At 50.6% G+C, this 25,991-nt stretch overlaps 1 protein-coding gene across 6 annotated transcripts in view; it reads right to left on the reverse strand.

Moving 5' to 3' along the window:
- The window catches only part of Sipa1l3 (signal induced proliferation associated 1 like 3), a 233,045-nt gene that overhangs the window by 11,452 nt on the left and 195,602 nt on the right, over window positions 1–25,991 (reverse strand). For 5 of the 6 annotated variants that reach the window (XM_048790949.1, XM_015496906.2, XM_048790948.1 and 2 more), the window contains 4 exons: window positions 23,952–24,379; window positions 8,491–8,712; window positions 1,971–2,136; window positions 1,045–1,291 (listed from right to left, as the gene is read on the reverse strand). In XM_048790949.1, the coding sequence (XP_048646906.1) occupies window positions 1,045–1,291; window positions 1,971–2,136; window positions 8,491–8,712; window positions 23,952–24,379 (1,063 nt within the window). The remainder of the gene's footprint in view (window positions 1–1,044; window positions 1,292–1,970; window positions 2,137–8,490; window positions 8,713–23,951; window positions 24,380–25,991) is intronic. The other variant, XM_015496907.2, reaches the window with a different exon arrangement.

A 25,991-nucleotide genomic window follows, 5' to 3' on the forward strand; every position in this document is an offset into this window, starting at 1 on the left:
GGTGAGATTGTGCATCTCTAACCCTAACCCTTACCCTAACCCTGAGTTCAATCCCAGGAACCACCCCATAAAAGCCAAAGGGATTGAACCCAGGAGTGCTTAACCACTGAGCCACATCCCAGTCCTTTCTTCTTTCTATATTTTTAAAAATATTTTTTAAAACTGTCAATGGACTTTTGTTTATTAATTTATTTATTTGTGGTGCTGAGAATCGAACCCAGTGCCTCACATATGCTAGGCAAGGGCTCTAACACTGAGCCACAATCCCAGCCCTCTCCTTTCTATTTTGAGACAGGGTCTCGCTAAGTTGCTTAGGGTCTTGACAAATTGCTAAGGCTGGCTTTGAACTTGCAATCCTCCTGCCTCAGCCTCCAGAGTAGCTAGGATTACAGGTGTGCATCACCACGCCTGGCTCCTCCTGCACCTGACTCCTCTGGTGATATTTTATAGTCAAAGAAACTGAGGCACGGAGAAGTCCCATTGGAGGGGCTGGGGAGAGAGCTCAGTTGGTACAGTACTTGCCTCGTATGCACAGGCCCTGGGTTCGATCCCCAGCACCACCAAAAAAAGAAAAAGAGAAGTCCCATTGGTGGTAGAGGCCTGGGACAGGAGCTCAGGCCCCATTTTGTGGCCTGATGGGGGTGGTGCGCATACCGTCCTGCTCCTGGGGATTCTAAAGACAAATAAAGGTGTGGAAAAGTCTCACCCCTGCACCTTCCCCACTATGGCAAACTTGGGGGAACCCTGTCAGTTAATAAATGTTCACCAAACTGCCTGGTACCAGAACTGGTTGCTGCAGGGTGGAGCTGGGGGAAGCTGCTGCAATCCCTGCCCTCAGGCCTGCACCCAGAGGGGCTGAGACCCTGTCTGGTCTCAGGAGAATCCCAGGAAACTCCCTGATGCTTGGCAAGCACCTTCTGCTCTTGGGGTGACACCCAGTGCCCAACCATCAGGCACTTCTGAAATTCACAGGCAACCCAGTCCCCTCCCTCAGGTAACTGACCCAGATAACCACCAGGCGACCAGGAGAGTGCCCAGGCTTACATTTCTTCTCTGGGAATCCGTTGCCAGTGGCAGGGATGGCGCTGGGGCCGCCGCTGGGAGGGAGTGGGTGCTGGTGCTGGCGGCGGGCGGGCAGCGTGCTGGAGGGGAAGGCGCAGGTGCTGGTGAAGAGCACGTCACTGGGCAGGCCTGGCTCCAGGCTGGCAGGGGTGGCAAAGCTGGGCTCCCGGCGCCCGCTGCACAGGCTCTCGTCTGACAGTGTCCGCTGCAGGCTCTTCTGGGGGGACTGCTGCCAGGAGAGGGGGGAACATGGGGTCAGTGTCATAGGGGGCCCCGGTCAGTCCTCAAGGGCTTCCTGCCCACCTAGCCTCCATCTCCAATGAAAGTACCTGGCTTCCCCTGGGCTCCCTTCCCTGACCCGCAGCCCATGGCCTCTGGCGGGCTGACCAGCTCCAGGCAAGCGAGGCTGAGGCCGGGCAGGGTAGGGGAGGGAGTGAGCCACACGGGCCCGCGAGAGCCAGGCTGGGACTCCAGCAGGCACCAGTGTCCTCTTCCCCTGTGCTCTGGGCTGGTGGGACACAACCTAGGGAGCCTGAGGCCATCTCAGTCCCCTCAGAATGTGCCTGCCTGACAGTGAGGCTATCTAGGGCAGGCAAGGACGAGATGACAATGGAGCCACCATGTGCCTGCTCTTCTGGCCTTGCCCTGTCCTTGGGGAATGAGAGCTCGCCAGAGCTTCCCCTGGGACCCCTGCTCCACTCCAGGACCCCGAGCTCTGGGCGGGGGGCAGCTGCTCCACCCTGGGCTCTGGGAGAAGGATGTGAGCCAGGCCTTCCTGGTGCCTGCCTGAGATGGCTTAAACCCCAGTTCTGTTCCTAATCAAAACAGGGCCCTCACTCACACATCCCAACAGGGCCGCAGATGCACTCCCTCCTCCCCGCCCTGCCCCAGGCCACCTGGCCACGCACCCCTGTGTCCCTCTCTTGCTCTGGCCCCAGGTTGTCCATGATGATGAGTTTCTTCAGGTCATCCTCAATGGTGGACTTGTAGTTCTTCCGAGGGGACCGGAGGTCTCGCAGGGATGCCCTTAACCGCGGCTGCCCAAAGACGTTCTTTGTGTTGGCGTCCACCTGCCTGCAAGCAGAGCGCGGGGGTCAGGGGCCGCGAGCTCCTTCCAAAGCTGTGGGGACTCACAGCCAGCTGCCTCTGGTGAACGGCTACACCTACTCCACCTGGCCAAGGCGCACAGCAGAGCCCTGCCCACTCCGTATACTCATCATCCAGGCACTTCTTGGGAACACCTCTGGCTGAGCCTGTTCCAGGGACTGGGGAACAGCCGTGATGGAGCCCACGTCTAGGAAGGGCGACCAACACTGACCAAACGAACAGAGGGACCCCGTGGGTGAGCTAGAGAGATTTTATTTTTTGCAGTACTGGGTGTATTGAACCCAAGGTGCTCCACCCTTGAGCTACAGCCTCCTTTGTGAGATAGGAGGGTTTTACTAAGTTGCTGAGGTTGGTCTTGAACTTGGAATCCTCCTGCCTCAGCCTCCTGAGATGCTGGGATTATGGTCGTGCACCACCGCACCTGGCTGAGGGAAATATTTTGAAGAAAAACAAAGCCAGGTACCGGGGTGGGAGCCAGGGAGGGCTGTTGTCAAGGGTGACACCTGGGGGCCGGGGTCTGGAAGGAAGGAATCCCATGGAAGGGCTTCCAGGTGGAGGAAAGAGCCAGAGTTGGGGCCATGAGGGGCGAAAAGCTTGGTGAGCTGGAGGAATGGGGGACGAGGGGGCAAGAGGTGGGAGGTGAGGTCTCGGGGAGCAGGGGCGGATGTGTGGGACTTGAGTGACACGGGGACTTGGGACTGCATCTGAGGAGCCCTGCAGGTTCTGAGCTGAGGAGTGTTAGGTCCCAATTTGCAAGTACTGGGGACATGAGGTGCCCTTGTGACAGCTGACATGGACTCAAGAGGCCCCTAACCTCTGAGATGCTCAGCCCTGTGTTCCTGCTGTGGGCGGGGCTCCACCATTGTCCCCTGTGGCTCCAGGTTGACAAGGCCGCCCCCTGTCCTCCACTCAGCGGCCCCCAGGGCCGGGCCTCTTGCATTTAGACTGTGGCCTAGCTTCTGGGCTCAAGTCTGAGCTTCTTGGTAAAAATATTCAAGCTTCCTGGTGAAATGAGGACCTGACCTAAGGCATGGCCACCCCTAAGAGAAAAAATGACAGTGACCAGGTACATCATCCTCACCGGACACCACACAGGGAGCCCCTCTTCTGATCATTCCCATTTCACAGATGGGAACTGAGGCAGGAGGTGGGAGCCTGTAACACTGGCCGTGCCTTCTACCACGGTCCCCTTTCCCTTTCTTACAGCAGCTGTTGTGACCTGTAGCTGTCTTTGTCTCTGGTCTGTCAGCCGAGCAGAAAGAGAGCAGCAGCATAGCAAGGCCCGGCTCCCTGGGCACATATGCGAATCCCCCAACCTGCCCTACTCAGATCCCATTTCATGGATGAAGAGATTAAGGCACAGAGGAGTTAAGCCACTTGTCCAAAGTCACAGAGTTTGTGGAGGGAGGAGTCAGGATTCAAATTAAGGCAACGGGTTGAGGAGTCTACAGTTGCCACCACCAAGCTTGAATGCCATGTTTTTTTTTTTTGTTTTTGTTTTTGATTAACAAGTTTTATGCCTTCAAAAGATAAGAAATGCATGCACTTTTTGAAAACATTTCTGATCAGATCACTGTAACTATAGAAATTCCAGAAACATCTAGAGAGATAATATCAACTTAGAATTTATATGGGCATGGTGAATATCATAAAGGAGTATCCTAAACAAGCCAGCTGTGTGAGCTGTCCTAACATGACCCAGACTCTCTAGAAACCTCACTGACTGACAGACCCCTGCGTCCTCTTAGAATTTCTTGCCCTCTCATGCTCCCCACTTACTCTGGCAACTGTCCTGCCAAAGACCCTAGGGTAGCCGGTATTTCTAAGTCTTTGGAGCCTATCATCATGATGCTGGCATTATGTCCCCTGGGTGGGAGGACAGTCAGTGGCCATGCATGTAACTGTAGGACAGAGACAGCGATGATGGGACACCGGGAAGGTGCCGTGCTGCCCCACCGTTTCCCTTCCAGGTGAAAACCACCTTTTTCCCTGGTGTCTTCTGACGGCAGGGATAGAAAACAAAAGCATTGGTGAGCACTGTGACCTTCTAGGTAGCAGAGCTGAATTGGTTTGCTCCAAAAAGAAACCCCACCCGGAACAGCATCATCGAGTAAAGCTTAAAATGATAACCAAGGGTACTGAGGACCCTGTTATTCTTCCAAACCCAGCCACCTTGACCGCCATGTTTACATCACACGTGGGATGAAAACCTGTACAGTGCATGGAACATGATCACGTTTGATTAAAAATATGCCTCTGGGGCTGGGATGCGGCTCAGTGGTAGAGCGCTCGCCTCGCATGTGCGAGACCCTGGGTTCGATCATCAGAACCACATAAAAATAAGGGGAGGTGAAATAAAGGTATTGTGTCCAACTACAACCAAAAAATAAATGTTCAAAAAAAAAAAAAAAGATATGCTTTTATGTTCAAAAAAAAAAAATTTCTGGAAGAAATGGACCATGATTACCTCCAGGAAGTAGGAGGTAGGAAAGTGGGACTTTTACTTTACATCTAACACCCTTTGAACTGTGAATTTATTTCACCATACTAATGATGATGATGATAACAAAAATAATAACAATTAGTTTTAAAAAGGCTGATGCCTGACCTTCATCGTTTTGTAATACAAGAAAGAGCCTCTGAGCCTACAGAAGAAATAAGATGTCTTGGGCTCCTGAGGGTTTTGAAGTCTGCATTTTCTTTCTCTTTCTCAGTTGCCAGCCTTGGGATTTTTAACAAAGGGAAGAAGAGAAGGTGCCAAGTTTTCTTTTTTTATCAGGTCACATCCCTCCCCAGCCTAGAGCTCAGGTGGGGGCAATGCTGGCTCCACCCAGATTAGGCAAGTGTATTCTCCAGGCAGATGAGAAGCTTTAGGTCTGGAGGACAGAGAGACAGACACAGAGACAGAAAGAGATGCACACACCCCTTCACCATGGAAGATGAAAGGGGCCTCCTTTTCCCCCACCTTTGATTTTGGCATTTTCCAGAATCTTCCCTCAGCACAGGCCCCTGCCTTGGAGAGGTAGTAGGTCTGGCCTCAGTGTTGGAGTCCTGGTAAGCCCTGGATTCAATCCTCAGCACCAAAACCACACACACAACACACACAACACACACACACACGGACACACACACACATGGACACACTCTCCTTCCCTGTTCTATTTCATTTATGTTCATTTCCTAAAATCAACTTCCCAGACTCCAGGAACTCTAGTATTCTCAACAAGGCATTCCTAGTTCTTAGGAGGAAGGCTGGCTCACTAGAGGACATCATGCTAGAACTTTCTCCTGTGACCCTCCATCTGCACCATCCCACCTATGGCAGCCTGTGTTCTGATGCTCCTGGGGGGCTGCTGAGAACACGCCTACAGGGGAGAAGCACGGCAAATCCAGCTCAGTTATCCCCCCACCCCTCCGCAGTGCTAGGGCTTGCCTTGTGCATGCCAGGCAAGTGCTCCACCAACGGGGCTGTGGCCCAGCCCTTAGTTGACCACTTTTGTTTTTCCTTTTTTTTTTTTTTTTGGTATGGGGATTGAACTTAGGGGTCACTCAACCACTGAGCCACATCCCCAGCCCTATGTTGTACAGGGTTTCACTCAGTTGCTTAGCGCCTCTCTTTTTGCTGAGGCTGGCTTTGAACTCGTGATCCTCCTGCCTGAGCCTCCCAAGGTGCTGGTATTGCTTTTCTTATCCTCTTCTTTCTGAAGAATCTTCAGATTTTTTTTTTCCTTTGGTACTAGATATTGAATCCAGGGACACTTTACCACTGAGACACATTTCCAATGCTCTCCCTTCTCCGCCTTTTTTTTGGAAATAGGGTCTAAGTTACTGTGGCTGGCCTCAAACGTTCGATCCTCCTGCCTCAGCCTCCCGAGTTGCTGAGATAACAGGTGTGCACCATTGTGCCTGGCTATTTTCTTTCTTTCTTTTTTTTGGTGCTGGGTGTTGAACTCAGGGCCTCCTGCATGCTAAGCATCAAAAAAAGCCAAACCAAACTAAACTAGGCCTACACATCCCTAATCTTGTTTTTTCTCTAGATCTCTGGTCTCCATAACTGTCAAATCCTAATGACCTCTGGGGATAAAATGGGCTGCTCTCTGACTGCTGACAAGGGCAAGGCCACCTTCTATGCCCTAATTTGGACCAGTGCCAAGAGATATGAAGAGAAAAGAGCAAGGGAGGAAGGCAGAAGACAGGTGGCCATGCTGATGCCAGTGGGCGCAAGGGAAGAGCATGTCACCTGTGCCTGGTCTTCTCAGGCACCTGTCCTTCCAGAGGCACAAGAAATGAAACAACATTGCTTCTAGGAGGGAGCTATGGGACGGGGTTGGGGGAGAGGCTTATTTTTCAACACAAATCCTATTGTGCATTTTTTTTTTTAACTGCGGTTCACCTTTCAAAGCATAAATGAAGAGAATGTCTCCAAGATCCTTTCTAATGGAACCGGACAGAGTACCTCTGACTCACCCATGCTGTCTAAGGGTGCACTCTGCCATGGTGCAGGACGCTCCGGGGCAGAAAAGGAAGGAAGGAAGGCTGCAGCGACGGCTGTGCAGTCAGGACAGGCAGCAGCAGCTCCTCCTCCCACAGTCAAGCCAGGAGCCGAAGGCAACCAGTGGCCAGACATGGCTGGGCTGGTCCCAGAGGACTGGAGTTCTGGTCTCCAACTGGGGTGGCTCCCTTGGGCCCTGGTTAATTAAGCTAATTAGCACTGCCCTCTGTCAGCCCGGCTGAGCTGGGGGTTCGGCCAACGCGGTTGGCAAGGAGACTCGCCGAGCTGTGCCCCAGGCAGTGGGCTCGCTGTCCTGGAAGGGCGGCTGGGAGAGGCCAGAGAGCAGAGGCGGGGACAGCCCCGCTGGGCGCTGGGGCTGGGCTTGTGGAACCAGGCCTTCCCTGGTCTCTCCTGAGCCAGAGCCAAGGGCCTCTGGACTTGTGTGCCAGGGGGAGCACCGGCACCAGCGCCCGCCAGCCCTGGGCACCCTCGCACCACCCCTGGGACGTAGGCGCGCCTTTCTTCCTTTTGCGGCTGGGGAAACCGGGGCACAGGAAGTCGAGGACACTCAATCCACGTCCACCTGCTGCCCTGCGTCACCCCGGGCTGTGCTTGTGGTGAAAGCTGTGTTCTACACACAGCACCCAGCGCCCTGGGTCCTCAGCTGGGATGGCCGGGTGCTTCATAGGGACCATGGGAATTCCTCATGGCAGCCGTGGGACAGGACTGAGGACCACCTGTGCGTTCCAGGTGAGGGACTGACCCTCCAGGAGCTTCTATCATGGTGACATGGAGCCAGGACACCATCCTCTGACCTGTAGGGCTGTGCGCTCAGGTGGGGCCGCGATACCACACCCACCTGGGGAGCGCCCTCTCTCCCAGGCCCCAACTCCCTCACCTCACGCCCCCAACGGCCCCACGTGAAGGGGTCGCCTCTGGACGAGGTTGCTTGGGGTCCTCCCGGTCAGCACCCTGCCCTGTGGTAGGCCCTGAGGTGACGGCAGAAGCTCTTCCAAGGCCCATCTCCTCCTTGGTTTCTGGAGATGACCACTCACGTGCGGCAGCACTGTGCAGCGGCCCATGGTGGCTGTGCCAGGCCGCGAGGCTCTGGTGCCAAAGAGCCAGCTGTCTGCAGGGGCAGCTCCAGCCCCACAGTCCTCCAGAGCAGCCGTCCCAGGTGGAGGGCTACTGGCCACCTGTCCTCTTCTCTCCCAGCACCTCCAACTTGCCAGCAAGCCCTGTCTGCTGCAGTTCCAGATCATCCGTCCCGAGCCTGCCCTCCTCGCCTTGGTGGCTCTTGCCCTGCTCCCGTCCCAATGTCCCAGTGGACCCTGACAGTGCTCCTCCAGGATGTTCCCCACATGCAGCCACAGGGATCTATTAGCAGTTCAGAGCATCTCCTCGCCGTGCCACACCCTCCACAGCCCCGTGTCGGTCAGAGCAGATGCCAAGTGCCTTACACGAGGCCACAAGACTCACCATCATCTGCCCCACTGCTACCCTGACCTCATGTCCCACACCCTCCCCTTGTTCACAGGGTTCCTGCTACTGGACCCTCCTCCCAAGGGCCACACCTCGGGGTCTTGACTGTTGCCTCCTTCTGCCGACCAAAGCTCTTCATGCAGATGCCACCATAGCCGAGCCCCTGCTGACCCACCACGTGCCCTCCGCCCCTCACCCAGACCTGAGCATCAGTTCCCGACAGTGGGGACCTCGGCCAGGTTCCCAGCCATCCCCAGTGGGTGGACTTGGCTTCTCATCGAGTGAGCGTCACTCTCTTCTCGGACCAGAGCCACCCACCTGGCCTCACCGCCCACCCAGGCACTTACTTCTTGGGGTCGGTGAAGGTGAGAGGCCGTGGCGGGGGCTCGTCCGTCCTCTTCCATCCTGTTGGGTGCTTATTGCGCACAGGCTGCTTGGAGAAGAAGGACTTGGGGACAGAGGTGGAGAGCTGGAAGGGGCTGGCTTGGGCCAGCTGGGAGGGCCGAGGAGTCTCTGCGTTGGCAGTTTTGTAAACCTGAGCAGGGAAGCCAGCCCGTGAGCCCATGTCACTGCAAAGAAAGAATGAAGGGAAGAAGTTCACGGACCCTAGACACGTCACCCTGAGCTGTACTGCTGCAGGATGTTCCACGACACGGAAGCCTAGAGAAAAGGGGGTCCCTGCAGAGACCCGTCCCACTCCAGCAATGCCCCAGCACATCTGCCCTCTCCACGGGAATCTAAAAAGGCACCCCGGCCCTGCTGTGCGAACTACGCAGTTGAAGGTGGGATCCCATCTGCCCACCTGTCTCTAGGTGACATGGCTGCTCTATTTCCTTCCTTTTCAACTGGGCATTAAAAACAGCCGTGTGTACACAGAGAAGGTGGCTTTTACTTGGGGGAGGGGAGGTGGGAGGATTTTGCCTTTCCATTATTGGGATCATACCGATTATTCTGTAACTTGTGATATTTTTTTTCCAGGTGATGAGGACCAAATCCAGGATCTTGTACAGGCTATGTATAACTTTTTAAGAATATATTTTGCAGGGCTGGGGATGTGGCTCAAGTAGTAGTGCACTCATCTGGCATGTGTGAGGTGCTGGGTTCGATCCTCAGCACCACATAAAAATAAAATAAAGATGTTGTGTCCCCCGAAAACTAAAAAATATTAAAAAATTCTCTCTCTCTCTCTTTAAAAAAAAAAAGAATATATTTTGCTATGTATGCTTTTTTGAAGCACTGAGTACATGTCAGATACTATAGTTAGCTAGTCTAAGACTACAGCTCCCTAAGCTAAATATTAGATTTTTGTTGAATTACTGTTACAACGACCTACTGATATCAACTGGACCTAAACTTTAGGGACACAAATGCTGCAGGAAATCAACTTTAATTTTTTTTTTTGGGGGGGTGGTACAGGGAATTCAACCTAAGACCACACACGTACTAGCCAAGCACTCTAATACCGAGCTACATCAGCAGCCCTTTTTAAAAAAATGTTGAGTTAGGGTTGCACTAAGTTTCTCAAACATGCAATCCTCTTTCTTGTCTCAGCCTCCCAAGCAGTTGAAATTACAGGTGCACAGCATTGTGCCTGGTCAATTAAAGAAAAAATTTTAATGAAATTCCATTCCAAATAAGAGATATTTAATGACAAAATAGAAGATACCTTTGAAATATAAGCTAGTAAATCCTTTCTGAAGGTCGATTTAGTGGATGGGACTTTTGACTGTGGCCAGAGGAGGAGACTGGCAAATCCTTTCCCAAAGAGGCTCAAACTAACAAACCAAAAACCCTTTCAAGCAATCTGAAAAATGACCAAAGGCATACAACAATCTGGAAAGCATTAAGCTTGACAAACTGCTGAAGTGGGTAGGAACCTAGGGAATCTGTGGTTCCAAGGAGACATTAAGAGTATACAACAAAAAGCCAGGCACAGTGGTGCACCGTACGCCTATAATCCCAGCAGCTCGGGAGGCTGAGGCAGGAGGATCGAGAGTTCAAAGCCAACCTTGGCAACGACGAATCGCTAAGCAACTCAGTGAGACCCTGTCTCTAAATAAAATACAAAATAGGGATGGGGATGGGACTCAGTGGTTGAGTACCCCTGAGTTCAATCCCTGATACCAAAAAGAGAGCATATAATAAGAGTTTCAAAAGGAGATGAGAGAAAGGGGCAGAAGAAATATCTGAAGAAATAATGACTGAAAACTTCCTAAATCTGATTTTTAAAAATCATTAATCTAAACATTTAAGAAGCTCAACAAACCACAAGTATAATAAATAAAGAGACCTACATCTTAAAAAACACCTGAAAGTAAAATACTAAGATAAGAATCTTGAAAGTATCCAGAGAAAAGACTCATCGCTTACAGAGAAACACTGATAAAACTACCTGCTGACTTTTCATGTGAAACAATGGAATAAAATGTCGTTTTCAAAGCACTGAAAGAATTCTATAACCAAGAATTCTATATCCAGAAAAACTACCCTTGAAAAAAGTAAAGGCAATCTAAAGATGTTCCCATTTAACAAAGAGAAAGAGAGAAAATGTGTATTGTTAGCACATCTGCCTAATAAGAAACAATACAGGAAGTCCTCACACTAAAAGAAATTAATCCAGATAATTAACATGCAGTTTTTTAAATTAAAAAAAATTTATTTTTTTTTAGTTATAGGTGGACACAATATCTTTATTTTATATTTATGTGGTGCTGAGGATCAAACCCAGTGCCTCACGCATGCAAGGTGAACACTCTACCACTGAGCCACAATCCCAGCACAACGTGCAGTTTTTTAAAAAAATATTTATTTTCAGTTGTAGTTGGACACAATACCTTTATTTATTTATTTTTACATGGCGCTGAGGATCGAACCCAGGGCCTTGCACTTGTTAGGCGAGCACTCTACTGCTAAGCCACAACCTCAGCCTTTAACATGCAGTTTTTTAAAAATGACTATAGATTTATGCTTTCACATTTCTTCTCTCACCCTTACTTATAGACAAAGGCAATAATTAACTCTGTTGTTGGGTTTATATCATATATGTGATAAAACTGCACAAAGAAGGGGAAGGAGTAGGGCTATACTAGAGAAAAATTTTCATGTATTACTGGAATGAAGTTAGTATTAACCTGAATCACACTGATAGATGCATACTGTAATAACAACAACAATAACAACAAAAAAAAGGTACATGAGTGAACTTCCAAATGACACACTAAATTAAATTTACACAGTCTAAAGCAATAAAGGAAAAACAGAAGCAAGAAAGATAGTAAACATAAAGAAAACAAGTAGCAAAGTATCAAGTATAAAACTATTATCAATAATTACATTAAGCCAGGCGCAGTGCTCATACCTGAAATCCCAGTGACTCTGGAGGTTGAGGCAGGAGGATTGTAAATTCAAGGCCAGCCTCAGCAATTTAGAAAGGCTCTAAGTAACTTAGCAAGACACTATCTCAAAATAAAAAATAAAAGGGCTGGGGATATATAAAGCACACCTGGGTTAAATACCCAGTACCAAAAAAGTTAAATTAATTAATAATGTAAATGGTTTAGTGGGGTGCAGTGGCACATGCCTATAATAGTGACTCAGGCATCCCCAGGTTCAATCCTCCAGTATACAAAACCAAAAAACAGTTTAGCCAGACACAGTTATGCATGGCTGTAATGCCAGCTAACTGGAAGGCTGAGGCAGAAGGATTGCAAGTTTGAGGTCAGTATGGGCAATTTAGTGAGAGCTTGTCTCAATAAAATAATACTAATAAAAAGGGCTGGGAGATACAGCTCACCCGAGCTTGCTTACCTAGCTTGGCCAAGGCCCTAGGTTCAATCCCTAATACCACGAAAAGGGAAGAAAAGAAGAAAAAAGGGAATGGTCTAAACACTCTACTCAGAAGGCAGAGACTTGTAAGCTGGATTTAAAAAGCAACATATGCTTTCTACAATTCAGCAATGTCTATTAATTGTCAAAGGTTGCACACTGTGAGGAGATATCCAGGAAGCCCCAAAGCACATCACCATGAGCATGGACCTCATAACACTACAGAGGTGCAGGGAGGCTTCCCCAAGGAAGCGAGGGCTTCGGAGCTCAGAAGTGACCCAAGGGTGTCAGCCTAGTGTTTGGCCCCCCACAAACCACACCACGAAAAAGTTGCACAATACTCATTTGTACACACGGGGGTGCTCATAGAAGTGCTGTTATGATCAAGAAAAACTGGGAAAAAACCAAAATGATAAGAAAAGGTAGAAATGGTCTGAATGATTGAGATGGAACCAGGGGCAGTGTACTACTAAACTACATCCCCAGCCCTTTTTACACCCAGCCAGACAAAAATCTATATATACATACACACATATACTTGTGTTTATATATAATATGTATGTATATTTATGAAATATGGTTATGATTTTTTTCTTTTATAGAAAGGAAATTAGCAGTGCTTCTCCAACTGTAGGTCATGAAATAGACTTAGTGGGTCTTAATTTGTTTTTTTGGTGGTACTGGGGTTTGAACCCAGGGGATTTTTACTCCTGAGTCACATCTCCGGTCCTTTTAATTTTATCTTAAGACAGAGTCTTGCTAAGTTGCCCAGGCTGGCCTCAAACTTGGGCTCCTCCTGCCTCAGCTTCCTGAATGGCTTAGATGATACGCGTGTGACATTGTTCCTGGTAGGTCTTAACAGTTCTATTCTTTTATTTTATTTTTTTAGCTTCTGGGGATAGAACCCAGAGCCACATACACGTTAGGCAAGTACTTCACACTGAGCTACACATACCCGGTGCAGGTCTTAGCAGTTCTGAGCAGGGGAAAAAAAAAAGAAATAGACTAAAAAATATGTCAGTGTGATCACATAAGTTAAGTATTTAGTGAAATTCCAGATGTCTGTGTTGGGTTATAATGTAAAATGTTTTTCTACTTTGGGGAATGGTCAAAATGTTTCAAAGAACTGGGTGGGTACAGGTTTGGAGAAAAATCTCTGGAGGAGTGTACACCATCTGATTACGTCTGAAGGGAATGATACTGGGGAGGTGTCAATGACACAAGTCAGGTTAAACCGTATAAACTCGGCACAGGGCAAACAGGAAGTGGCCACCTGATACCTCAGTCTAGGTGTGGCTCAGTGGTAGAGCACCTGCCTAGCATGCGTAGGCCCTGGGTTCCACAACCTCGGAAAAATCAAAACAAAACAAGACAGGGAAAGAACCTGGGTCCTGGAGTCAATAAATGCCCCAACCTTGGGGCCTTCTCTGACCTTGAGTTCTGGGAGGTGATACATTTGCCTCAGGAGAGAGAATTGGGGAAAGGGAAAATATTGATCACAACAGACAAAGTTTCAGACTGGGGGAGTCAACTTTAGTGATCTACTGCACTGCACAGTGACCATGTATAATGTACAGTTCAGAGCAATGGCAAAAAATGGCCCAGTATTGGTGCCAAAATAGACATGTAGACTAATGGTACAAAATAGAAGACATAGAGACAAACCCCATAAATACAGTTACCTCATACTAGACAGAGGTGCCAAAAACATACATTGGAGAAAATATAGCCTATTCAACAAATGGTGCTGGGAAAACTGGAAATCCATATGTAACAAAATGAAATTAAACCTCTCTCTCTCACCCTGCACAAAAATCAACTCAAAGTGGATCACAGACTTAGACACTAGAACAGAGACCCTGTGCCTAATAGAAGAAAAAGTAGGCCCAAATCTTCAGCATGTCAGCTTAGGACCTGACTTCCTGAACAACAGGATGGATTCAAACCATCATCTCTAGCAATTAGAGAAATGCAAATCAAAACTACTCTAAGATTTCATCTCACTCCAGTTAGAATGGCAATTATCAAGAATACAAGCAATAATAAATGTTGGCGAGAATGTAGGGGAAAAGGTACACTCATACACTGCTGGTGGGACTGCAAATTGGTGCAACCACTATGGAAAGCATTATGGAGATATCCCAGAAAACTTGGAATGGAACCACCATTTGACCCAGTTATCTCATTCCTTGGTTTATACCCAAAGGACTTAAAATCAGCATACTACAGTGAAACAGCCACATCAATGTTTATAGCAAGCGGCTTAATTCACAATAGCTAAACTATGGAACCAACCTAGATGCCCTTCAATAGATAAATGGATAAAGAAACTATGGTGTATATACACAATGGAATATTACTCAGCCTTAAAGAAGAATGAAATTATGGCATTTCCTGGTAAATGTATAAAACCAGAGAATGTCATGCTAAGTGAAATAAGCCAATCCCCCAAAACCAAAAGCTGAATGTTTTCTCTGGTAAGTGGATGCTGATCTACAGCGGGGCAGGGGGACAGGGAAGAATGAAGGAACTTTGGTTTATGTAGAGTGGAGTGAGGGGAGGCTGGGGCTGTGGGGATGGGAAGGACAGTAGAATGAGACAGACATTATTACTCTATATACACGTGTGATTACATTACTGGAGTGACTCTGCACCATGTACATCCAGAGGAAGGAGAAATTTTGCTCCATTTGTGTACAATGTGTCAAAATGCTTTCTATTGGGGGCTGGGGTTGTGACTCAGTGGTAGAGTGCTCACCTAGCATGCTTGAGGCACTGGGTTTGATCCTCAACACCACATAATAATGAAATAAAGATAGTGTGCACCACCTACAACTAAAAAATATTTTTAAAAATGCATTCTATTGTAAAATAAATACATTTTAAAAATAATGTATATTTTAAAATTGCTCAAATAGTAATTTTTAATGTTCTCTCTCTCTCTCTCTCACTCACACACACACACACACACAAAGGTATGTTGGAGCTGGATATGACGGTGCATGCTTATAATCCCAGACTTGGGAGGCTGAGGCAGGAGGATCACAAGTACCTTGCCAGCCTCAGCAACTTAGTGAGGCCCTAAGCAACTGAGTGAGACGCTGTCTCAAATGAAACATAAAAAGGGTCAGAGATGTGGTTCAGTGGTAAAGTGCCCCTGGGTTCAAGTTCCAATACCAAGAAAAAAACAAAACAAACCACCCTCCACAAAAATGGTAAGTTGGTTTAAGGTGAGAGATACATTAATAATTAGCCTGACTGAATCTTTTGTAATATAAACATAAATCAAAGCATCAGGCTGTACTGCTTAAACAAATGCAATTGTTAATTTCAATTGAAAATAAATAAAAATAATAAGCAAACTTCTGTCAGTTGAGCTGGGACTTTGTTACTTGCAGCTGAAAGCACTCCCATGACAACGTCTTCAGCCCTGCTAGCTCAACAGGGCCTGGCGAGATCATTATTCCCCTGAAGACACTGTGTATCTTGATCCAGCCTCTCTGTGGGAGGGGGCGCCCCTTCCCACACACCCCATAGAACATGAGCCGTGTCAGGTGCTAGGCATGCATGTGCTGCACAGGGTGGAATCCTGACCCCGTCTGTACATCAAGAGAGTAACGGTTCTTTCTGAAACACCAGCTGTGGTCATGTGTGTTCCCGTGGCCTCAGAGCGGATCTGAAAAAATCAGGCAGCGTGGTATGGTGGATAAGGATGGCTACCTGACCAGTTCCAAGCTCAGGGAGGACATATGCTTGTCCGCCTTGTATCTCAGTGGAGCATTTAAGATTCTGTGGCAGTAAACAGTTCTGCAGCTTGCCAAAAGAGCGGAAAAGGCAGAGACTAGGTAGAGAATCTGTATGTGCAGTGCCTCTGATTTGTCCAGCCCTGGGACTCTGCAGGGGCCCTGGTCAGTGGTCCTGGGTGGGTGACAGGCACAAAAGGAATGAGCTGTGGCCCCTCAGGAGGAAAAGCAGTGGTAGTGCAGGTGGCACTGAGCTCAGTCAGCCCCATTTAGTTGCCCGCAACCCCTGGGGCAGGATACTGTTTCAGGTGGAGAAACTGGGGCCCAGAAAGACTGAAGAAGTTGCTCCAAATGATGCACCCAGTAGGGGCGGAGCCAGGATGCAAATCAAGGCAGTCTGTTTCAGTGATTCTTTTCTAAAATATTTTTTTTAGCTGGGAGCGGTGGCTCACACCTGTAATCCCAGCGGCTTGGGAGGCTGAGGCAGGAGGATTGCGTGTTCAAAGCCAGCCTCAGCAATGGCAGAGTGCTAAGCAATGCAGTGAGCCCCTGTCTCTAAATAAAATACTAAATAGGGCTGGGGATGTGGCTTAGTGGTCGAGTGCCCCTGAGTTTAATTCCTAGTACCAAAAAATTAAAAAAAAAAAAAATTTTTAGTTGTCAATTAACATTTATTTATTTATTTATACGTGGTACTAAGAATCGAACCCAGTGCCTCACACACACTAGGCATGTGCTCTTCCACTGAGCCACAACTCCAGCCCTGTTTCAGTGTTTCTAACCACTACCCTGAACACCCAACCATCCCAATGATGAACACACAGTAAATGAAAGCAAACAGCAGCTCTGATAGCTCCAAGCCCCGGCGATGTCTCAGGTCCTGGGCTGAGTTCTTCAGATTCATGGTCTCAGTGCATCCTTCCAACCTTAGACCACGCTCCCACCCTCATCCTATCTGACAGGTGGGAAATGGGCAGGTGGAGAAGCTGCGATCTGGACATGGGCGGCTGGGGGCAGAGCTGGGAAATCACACTGCACACCCACACCCAGGGAGCCACCAGAGGCCTGGGCCACCTGGCCTGAACTGCTGGACCAGTCTTGCTTTCTCTCTCTGATGTGGCTGGAACGATCACTCTCCAGTGAAGAGTCATGGAGTGGCCACACCTGCCCTGGGCTTGAGGAGCAGAAGTGACAGGCTTACAGGAAGTGCAGAGAGGACACGGAGGAGACTCAAAATGGAGTCGGTTGTGGTGGTGCACACTGGGATCCTTGCAATCCCAGTGACTCTGGAGGCTGAAGCAGGAGGATCCCGAGTTTGAGGCCAGCCTCAGTAACCTAGCAAGATCCTTTCTCAAAATAAAAAATAAAAAGGAGTGGGACGTAGTTCAGTGGTAAAGTGCCTCTGGACTCAGTCTTTAGTACAAACAAACAAAAAAAACAAAAGGGAGAATGAAAAAGAAAGAAAAAAGAAGAAAGAAAGGACTGGGGATGTAGCTCAGGAGTAAAGTGCTCCTCGGTTCAATTCCTAATACTGACAAAACCAAACCAAACCAAAACAAAACCCCCCAAAACCAACCAGCCAACCAACCAACCAAACAAACCCAGAGGGGCTCAAAATGGATCCTGATCCAGTTGCTCTGCACCCCCCTGCCAAGCACTGCTGGTTCACCAAGACCATCACAGTGGCCTGCTCTTTGGGCTCCCTGCTTCCTCTTGCATCCTCACCAACCTCCTCAGCACTCAGGACTCTCTTCTGCTCAGGACTTAGGTTCCAGCTCCCTCAGGGAGAAAACCAGAGACCTCCCATCAGTCCTGTCTCCTTCCTGCCCTCAGGTCCTCCACTCCCCTCTGCCTCCTCTGTGGCAACCACCTGGAAGCAAACATTCCAGCAAACATTCCAGACACGTTTCTACCTCAGGACCTTTGCATGCCCCCTCTCTCCACAGATCTCTGCCTGGCTCCTCATTCCTTTGAGTTCTAGGACACAGCCTGGAACAGTTCCACTTCCCAAGCTGATTGTGACTCTGCACAGGTCTGCCATCTGTGGTCCCGACCTCACACACAGAGGCAGGGCAGGCCCTAGCAGATCCCAGGGCCCCCAGATTACCTTTCAAGGCTGTGCCCCCAGATGGTATCCCGGAGACTGCTGGCACAGCCTGGGGAAGCCAGGCCACGTGCTTCCTGCCTGCTGGGAACGCCCAGCTGCGTCAGCTCCACGTGGAGAGGAGTCTCTGATTGCCCCTCAACAGCCCTGACAAATTGCTGTGGAGCCCAGAGAGCTGTGAAGCGTGAGCTGCCTCGGGGGAGGGCGGGGGCCAGGTGGCTGCCCGCCTGGCATCACCCAGCCCACTGTGGTGCCCAGCGCAGGCACTGGCGCCTGGCAGCATGCCTGGCAGCCGGGCTCCCATGACGAACGTCTGGGGGGAGGGTCTGGGAAGCCACGGGAGTCAATCGATGGGCACAGGCTGCAGCAGCTTCCATGGCAGGGGCGGGAGCCGGGGTGGAAGCAAGCGAGTGGGGGTCCCTGCTGGGGCACGGCAGGGCCCATCCCTTTCCTGGCAGCCCTTGGATTTTGCCCTCCATTCTCTTCCCCTCTCCCCCCAAAACAGTCCACTTCTCCCAGACACCCAAGCGATCATTTTAAAGACCAGTTAGATCACGGCTCCAGTGTCTCCCAAGTCCCCCAAGCACGTGACCATAGTCATGAGCCTGCTAGAACTGTTCCTGCCCACCTTGCCCACATGACCTTGTGCCACTCGCCCCTTGGGCCCCCGCTGCACCCCGCTGGCCCTCTGAGCACTCCTGGAGCACAGCGAGTGGTTCCTGGGTCCCGGTGGACCTCGCCCTGGCTTCCTACAGCACATCCCCGCCCTCGGGGGGCTTTCTGGGACCCCCACAATGTTCTGTTGGGTTTTTCTCCCCTGCACTCACTGCCACCTGGCACACCACATGGTGGTTTAGTTGTCTGTCTGTCTGGCTCTCCCTGAAGAAACACGTCAGCCCCAGGAGGGAGCAGTGTCTGCAATGTCCAGCTTGGCGGGCGCTGCCATGGCCAGAGAACTTGAGGACTGTTCCTCTGGGGCTGTCCCCCTGCCTTCTCTTCCTGTAAACATCTCAAGCACTCCCCTCTGCAGCAGCCCTGGACGCCCAGGAGTCAGGCCAGACGTGGGGTGCCTCCCTCCTCACAGGGTGTGTGCCTGCCCAGGGGCATCACCACATGGGCACACGTGCACACATGCAGCTGCTCTGTCCCCTGCTCCAGGACCCAATCCTTCTGAGCTCGGCCAGCCCCTCCCTCGAGGCTTTACCTCTTGTCTTGCCATTAAACTACCTTTCAAAACCCAGATCCGCCCGTCACCCTCTCTGTTGAAACCTTGCCTGGCTTTCCTCTGCTGCAGGATCCATCCACACTCCGTGATGGCGCCAGGAGGACTGGGAGTGCTCTGACCTCTGATAACCTCTCCGACCCTTGGTTTCTACACCAAGAGCTCAGAGACCTGAAGGTGCCACCCTACTCTCCTTCTAAGGGACTTCACTCCTGTGGTTCCCTCTCAGAAGTAAACCCTCTAGCTGTGCGGTGAGCACACCTGTAATCCCAGAGCCCTGAGAGGCTGAGGCAGGAGGATTGCAAGTTTGAGTACAGCCTAAGACCTTAGCGAGACCCTGTCTCAAAATAAAAAATAAAAAGGGCTGGAAGGGCTGGGGCTCATCAGTAGAGCGCTCGCCTAGCACATGAGGCCCTGGGTTCCATCCTCAGTGCCACATAAAAATAAAGATATTGTATCCACCTAAAACGAAAAAATAAATAAATTAAACAAAAGGGGCTGGGGAGGTGGCTCAGCAGTTAAGCACCACTGGTATTAATCCTGGTACCAAAAGAAGATTAAAAAAGGAAAAGAAGAAGGGCCAGAGATGTAGCTCAGTGGTAGAGGATACCGAGTTTGATCCCCAGTACCAAAACAAACAAATAAATAATAAAGAAAAAAAAGAAGTAAACACTCTACATACTCCATCTTTCCTGTTTTTTTTTTTTTTTTTAATTTTTTAAAAAATTTCAAATAGCCAAGGCTGGGGGTAGCTCAGTAGTAAAGCATCTAAAGGCCTTGAGTTTTACCCCCAGTACCTCCCCTCAAAAAGTGTTCAACAGGGGCTGGGCTGGGCTGGGGCTCAGTGGCAGAGCGCTTGCCTAGCTTGTGTGAGGCACGGGGTTGGATCCTTAGCACCACATAAAAATATTAAGCACATAAAGGCGTCCATCTACAAATAAAGGCGTCCATTTACAACTACCAAAAAAAAAAAAAGTGTAAAGCAGCCCCTATTGGTGAAGTGTATGAAACATCACACACATTCATTAACATACATTCATTAACGAACAGTTACAAGGCAAACCTGCATGTCTATATCCTGGATCAGGATACCTGAGCAGCACCCCTGAAACCTCAGCCCCCTTCAGAACCTGTTCCCTCCTCCTGTCCCTCTCCCTGGCATAAATGACCCCTCCTCAGGGACATTACCCTTGCCACCAGGCTACATCAGAGCCAGCTCTGACCCACACCATAGCCACTCTCAGATCCACCGGGTTTCCTCTGACGCTGTCCCTGAGCAGTGACTGGTCACTGTGTGCTTGCGGTCTCCCCTGGTCCTGTCCACTTTGTTGCAGCACCCAGCAGAGGCCCTGGCGCACATCAGGCGCTAGCGGCACGAATGAACACAAAGTGCTACGCGCCACAGAGCTGTGCAGGCAGCGGTGGCCGCGAACTCACGCGTGGTCAGCTCAAGGGCGCGTGCCCTCGGGGTGCTGCGCATGGGCAGCAGGTTACCCCTCCAAAGGACTGGACTAGTGACCACAGATGCAGAAGGTTGCTGGACTGCCTATGCAAGGGGCAGTGTGGCCAGCAGGGGGCAGAGGCACCTGGGTTCCCCGGGCCCAGGCCTGGCCCCAAACTGGTGCCTGCTGAAGTGGGAAGATGGGGAGGGCCGGCAGGGGGAGCTGGGGGAGCAGGGCAGCGGGACCTGCTGCTCTCTGCGTTCTTCTTTCCTAATCCCCTCCCTCTACTCTTCCCAGGAAACCTCTGCATGGCTGGGTCAGGCCCCTCCTCTGGGCTCCCTCATGGCAGCCCAAGCACCTCTGCTGGGCTCCCCCACACTGGCCTACAGCCCTCTGCCTGGGCCTCCCCACTCCAGCCTCGACCCCTCCCGGCTGTCACCCTTGGGGATGGACTTTGAGCTCTGGGAGGGCAGGCCTGGAGCCATCTCAGTCCCTGTTGTGCCCCCAGGATTTCCTGTAAGAGGCTTTGGCCCAGAAGAATTCTTCTTAGTCTGAGGCAGGGTCTCATTGAACTCCTCCTCTCCTATTCTATTTTTTAGGGTCTCTCTGAGTTACCTACGCTGGCTTGCAACTTGTGATCCTCCTGTCTTAGCCTCCCAAGTAGCTGGGATTACAGGTGTATGCCACTGCGCCCAGTACCCCACCCCCTCCCTGATTCTAATGACAGCTAGGCTTGAGGACCGCTACGAGGCACTGCGCGAGAAGGGATCATTGAATCCTCATTCCTATAAAGGAGGTATGGGATTTATTCCTGATATCATAGATGTGGAAACAGACCCAGAGAGGTCCAGTCACTTCCCCAAGCCACACAGCCAAAGCCCAGCAAAGGCAGGGCTTGAATCTGGGTGGGCTGACTCTGGGGCCCACACTCTTATCCATCAAGAATATTTCTTTTAATCAACCTACTTGATTCCCCCTAACTTGTCAGAAGGCAGTATCTGTGGAATCAGGGGATGGGTTTGAAAGGCTTTTTTCCCCCTAATACTCATTAAAACAAACATACATCCATTTAAGATAAAACATTTCCCTCCCAGTACCACCCGAATCACCTCTAGTACCCCATTTTGGGAAATGCAGTTCCACACTAAAGCCTGGTTGCCTAGGAGAAAACTTCAGGAAGCAGCTTTAATGAGTAGATAAGAAAGATTTGCAATTAGCATCAATTGTCTGTATGCAAATTAAAGCTCCCAACCGCAGGGCCCTATTTTGTAGCAGCCCCCCTCCCATTTCACTCCCCCCACTTCTGGGTTCAGCAAATCTTCTCAGACACAGGGTAATTTTGTACCCAGCCCCCTGCCTCCGTCACCACCTACTCCAGGCACAGCTGCTTTTATATATCACTGATTTTAAAACCCCAAGATTATCCAGGTTCACTAATGTGGCCTGTGCCCAGAAGAGAGGCCACCACAACCGAGGCCAGAGACACCCTGTCCTAGACACTCTTGGCCCCACGTTCCTCCATCTACATTTGCTGATTATTTCTCCCTAGCTCACAGCAAAGGTCTGGGACAGAACAGCTCCTCAGGAAATATTTTTCATTTTATTTTATTTTCTTGTTATAGGGATTATACCCAGGATTGCTTAACCACTGAGCCACATCCTCAATCTTTTTTTTTTTTTAATTTAGAGACAGGGTGTCACTGAGTTGCTTAGGGCTTTGGTAAGTTGATGAGGTTGGCTTTGAACTAGAGATCCTCCTGCCTCAGCCTCCAGAGCTGCTGGGATTACAGGCGTGTGCCACCACGCCTAGCTCCCAAGAAATATTTATGAATGAAGTGAGCACATGAATGAGTGAAGGAGCTGTCCAAAGCAGTCCAGGAGTTCCAAAGATTGACTACTTAAACAGGAAGGTGACCTGAGGAGGAGACCTAACCCACTCTCCCTCTCCTCCGCCTTAGCTCTTCTCCAGGGCTCTTTGACTCAGGAGCTCCAGGGATGATGGCGCCCAGAGCAAGCACTGCCACCACAGCTACTCTCAACTCAGTGGCTATTAAATCTGCCAAGAGACAGGTATTTCTACACAGAAACCCGATGCCACTGTGCTGTGGGCTGTGGGCAGAGCATTCTGAGGCTGCTGCCTGAGGGCATGAGTCCGGAGAGGAGAGAAGCTGTGGGTTTGGGGAGTGGGGAGTGGGTCCCTGCTCCAGTCAGTTGGTAGAGGAATGTGAGGCAGGTGGTGGCCTGAGGAGCCAGCACTGGGGATTTGACCACAGCAGGAATCTTTGCTTGGGGCACACACCTCAGAGGGGGTCCCTGGATGGGACCGGGCCCATGACTCAGCGGACCAATTTTCTTACTCTGCATTTTTGGGAGGTAATTTACTGCTTTTAGCAGAACCTCCAGGTACACGTGGTTCAGACTCCAGGCTGCTGGGGTTCTCACCCCTAGTGCCTCCTCAAAGTGTGCCTTCCCAGACTTCCCTGTAGCTAGGATGTCACCTGACAGCACCCACTACCATGGGTTCTGGGAAAGTGCTTACTTTCTCCATGCCAAGGGGGAGCTGCACAGAAGGGACAACTCTTCCCCCTCCTCTGTCCCCGCCTGCTACCGCTGGGCACCATAGCCATCTTGAGACTAGCGACTCAAGCCAGCTTGGTAAATTTTGTGGAGCAGGAAGTTCCAGAGCGCTAATCCTTGAGGCCTCCCTGAGCCCCTGCACTGGCCTGACTCTGCCCTCTCTGGACTTCAGGTCACTGTTAATTGTTTAAGTCATAGCCAAATGCACTCCTGACAGATGCAGTCTATGACTCCCAGAAAGCATAAAAACCATTGATCTCTACTATCCCCCCTCCCTCCCCTCCCATCTTCTCTCTCTACCCCATCCACTGTAATTCATTTCTCTCCTTGTTTATTTTCCCATTCCCCTCACAACCTCTTATATGTAATTTTGTATAACAATGAGGGTCTCCCTCCATTACCAAAAGGTAGCAGAATACAACAGTTAATAATAGGGCATTATGTAAAAATGTGGATGTGTAACCGATGTGATTCTGCAATCTGTATTTGGGATAAAATTGGGAGTTCATAACCAACTTGAATCTAATGTATGAAATATGATATGTCAAGAGCTTTATAATGTTTTGAACAACTAATAAAAAAAAATAAAAAATAAATAAAAATTTCTTCCTGAAAATTAAAAAAAAAAAACCCACTGATCTCAGTAGGAGAAAAAGAGATAAAGGGTCAGAGAACCAGAGATAGATAAGGTCAGAGAGATAGCCAGGGGTTTCTCTCCCTCTATCGGGGTCCTCAAAGGCTGATGGATGGGCAGCAGGGGTGGTCTACCAGTCTCTGAACCCTGTAAGCAAACTGGTGTGTCAGCGCAAGTATCTGGCATGTTTCTGAGGGTCCCCACCCAGGACGTGACAGGTGGTGAGGATCCCCTGTGGGCCGGGCTGCGGTGGGGCCTTACCTGGGCTGCCTTGGCGGGTCCCGGCTGCCCCCGGCCAGGCCTGTGGGAGTGCTGGAGCCCGAGGAGTACAGCTTTGGTCGGTAGCCCTTGCTCTGGCCAGCAACCGCAGGGGCGGGTGAGACCTCCCGCCGTCTGTCTGTGTGGTGGGACCTCCCGGTGGCCTCACGACCTCCACCACAAAGGCCCATACTTCCTGGGGGCTTGTGTGGCTTGGTGGGCCGTGGCACCTTGGCCAGGGACATGCAGCTAGGGCTGGAGGTGTAGACGGTGGTGTCAATGCCGCTGTCACTGGAGCCGCCCTTGGAGAGGGGGTCTTGCTCTGGCTCCAGGGGGTCCAGAGGGTCGAACCAGCGGTCGTCACTGTGGCTGCTGGACGCGTTGCTGGAGAGGGTATTGCTGCTGGAATGGCTGGAGTACTGGGGCTCGCCCTGGAAGGCAGGGAGGTGTGTCATCCCAGCCTCGGGGAGGCCTCGGCCCCGCCCTCCTCCATTCCAGTGTGAGCCCTGAAACCAGAGAGCTTCAAATCCTGGCTCCCTACTTACTGGCCAAGTTGGCGTGGGCTTGTGATCTGCTCCTCTCTAGCTCACTCCCGCTCTGTGAGAGCCATGGGGTCCGCAGCCCTGCCTGGCCAGGCTCGGGAGCGGCAGAGGCTGTGTGAACAACAGGCCCAGCACCGAAACACCGGCCTCCTCCCCTTCTCAGCAAGGTTCCTCCTCCCTTTCCACGGCCCCACCCACTCAGGAGCCCGGGACGCACCCTGTGCACCCTCTGCTCACGCTCCTGCCCAGGCCCACAGCAGACTCCAGACTCTGCTCCATCTTCTAAACTCACTCCTTCCTCCACAGCTCCCTGGTCTTGCTCACCACTGCCTCCTGCTGGGCCACTCAACAGTCACCTCTCCAGCCCCCACCGCACCTTTGTTCCCCCCATGTTTACATGGTGTCCCTTCCTTGCTCAGAACTGTTTTGTGGTCCCATCTCACTCTGGGGGTATGCTAGGGTCCTCACTATAGGCCACAGGTCAGGTCTTCAAGGTCTGGTCTCTAACTGGCCTCTGTTCTGGTCTCTAACTTCGTCCTCCCGTTCCTCTTGGTCACTGCGAGTCAGCCAGATTGCTCTTCTTGAGCTTCTCTGAACATGTCAGGTGCAGTCCCACCCCAGGGCCTTTGCATTTGCTTGAGTGCTCTTCCCTTGGTTATTTTCAGGGGTCACCCCTAACCTTTTTCAAGGTTCTGGGCTTAAAGATCACCTCAAAGGGCATTGCTGACCCTAAAACAGCAGGGTTTGTGGTTTTTTCCTTAACGGTGCTTTGTTTCTCTTCCACAGCGAGGATCCATTAGTGGTATAAAACGTCTCTGTTCCTTGGCTCACTGCTTACTGTCTGCACCGGGATGTCAACTTCCTGACGGGAGCTCACCTGTCCTCTTTGTCACTGTGGTCTGAATGCTCAAATGCCTACTGAATTAACAGAGGCAGAGAGACTGCCAGGAGCTCCCCGACATTAGCCCGTCTCCTGACCGCAGGCTGCACTCCCAGTCTCCCCTGCAGTGGCGGAGTCCTGTCACTGTACAGTGACACTGTAACTGAGAGTGGTTCATGCCATTTCCAGGCCTGGCCTCAACACCTCCCCCATGAGCCCCTTTCCTTCCACTCCCCACTGCAATAACAGGGACCCAGCAGAGAGGTCGAGGTGCTTGGGAGGTGGGGTGACAGCAAAGCCCCACGAGGGAAGGAGCCTGGGTCCTATCACCCTTGGAGCTGCTCCCTGAATACCTGCACTGCACTGTCCCAGGAAGGGAACTGGATTTTGTTGCGTGAGGTCACGGAGCCTCAGGAGTGGCAGTTCATTTACCAGGATTGGTTCAATAAAGAGGATACTAAGGCTCAAGATGACCCGGCTGGTGAGGGCTGGAGCCAGGACATGAGCCTCAAGAGCTCTAACTCCAGACCAGATGTTTAGCCCTCTGCTGGGGGAAGGTAGTGAGGTGGAGGATGTGCTCGAGAGGTGTTCAAGGGCCAGGGAAGCTGCACCCCCCCCAAC

Source organism: Marmota marmota, unplaced genomic scaffold (assembly GCF_001458135.2).
Source record: "Marmota marmota marmota unplaced genomic scaffold, marMar, whole genome shotgun sequence".
Taxonomy (NCBI): domain Eukaryota; kingdom Metazoa; phylum Chordata; class Mammalia; order Rodentia; family Sciuridae; genus Marmota; species Marmota marmota.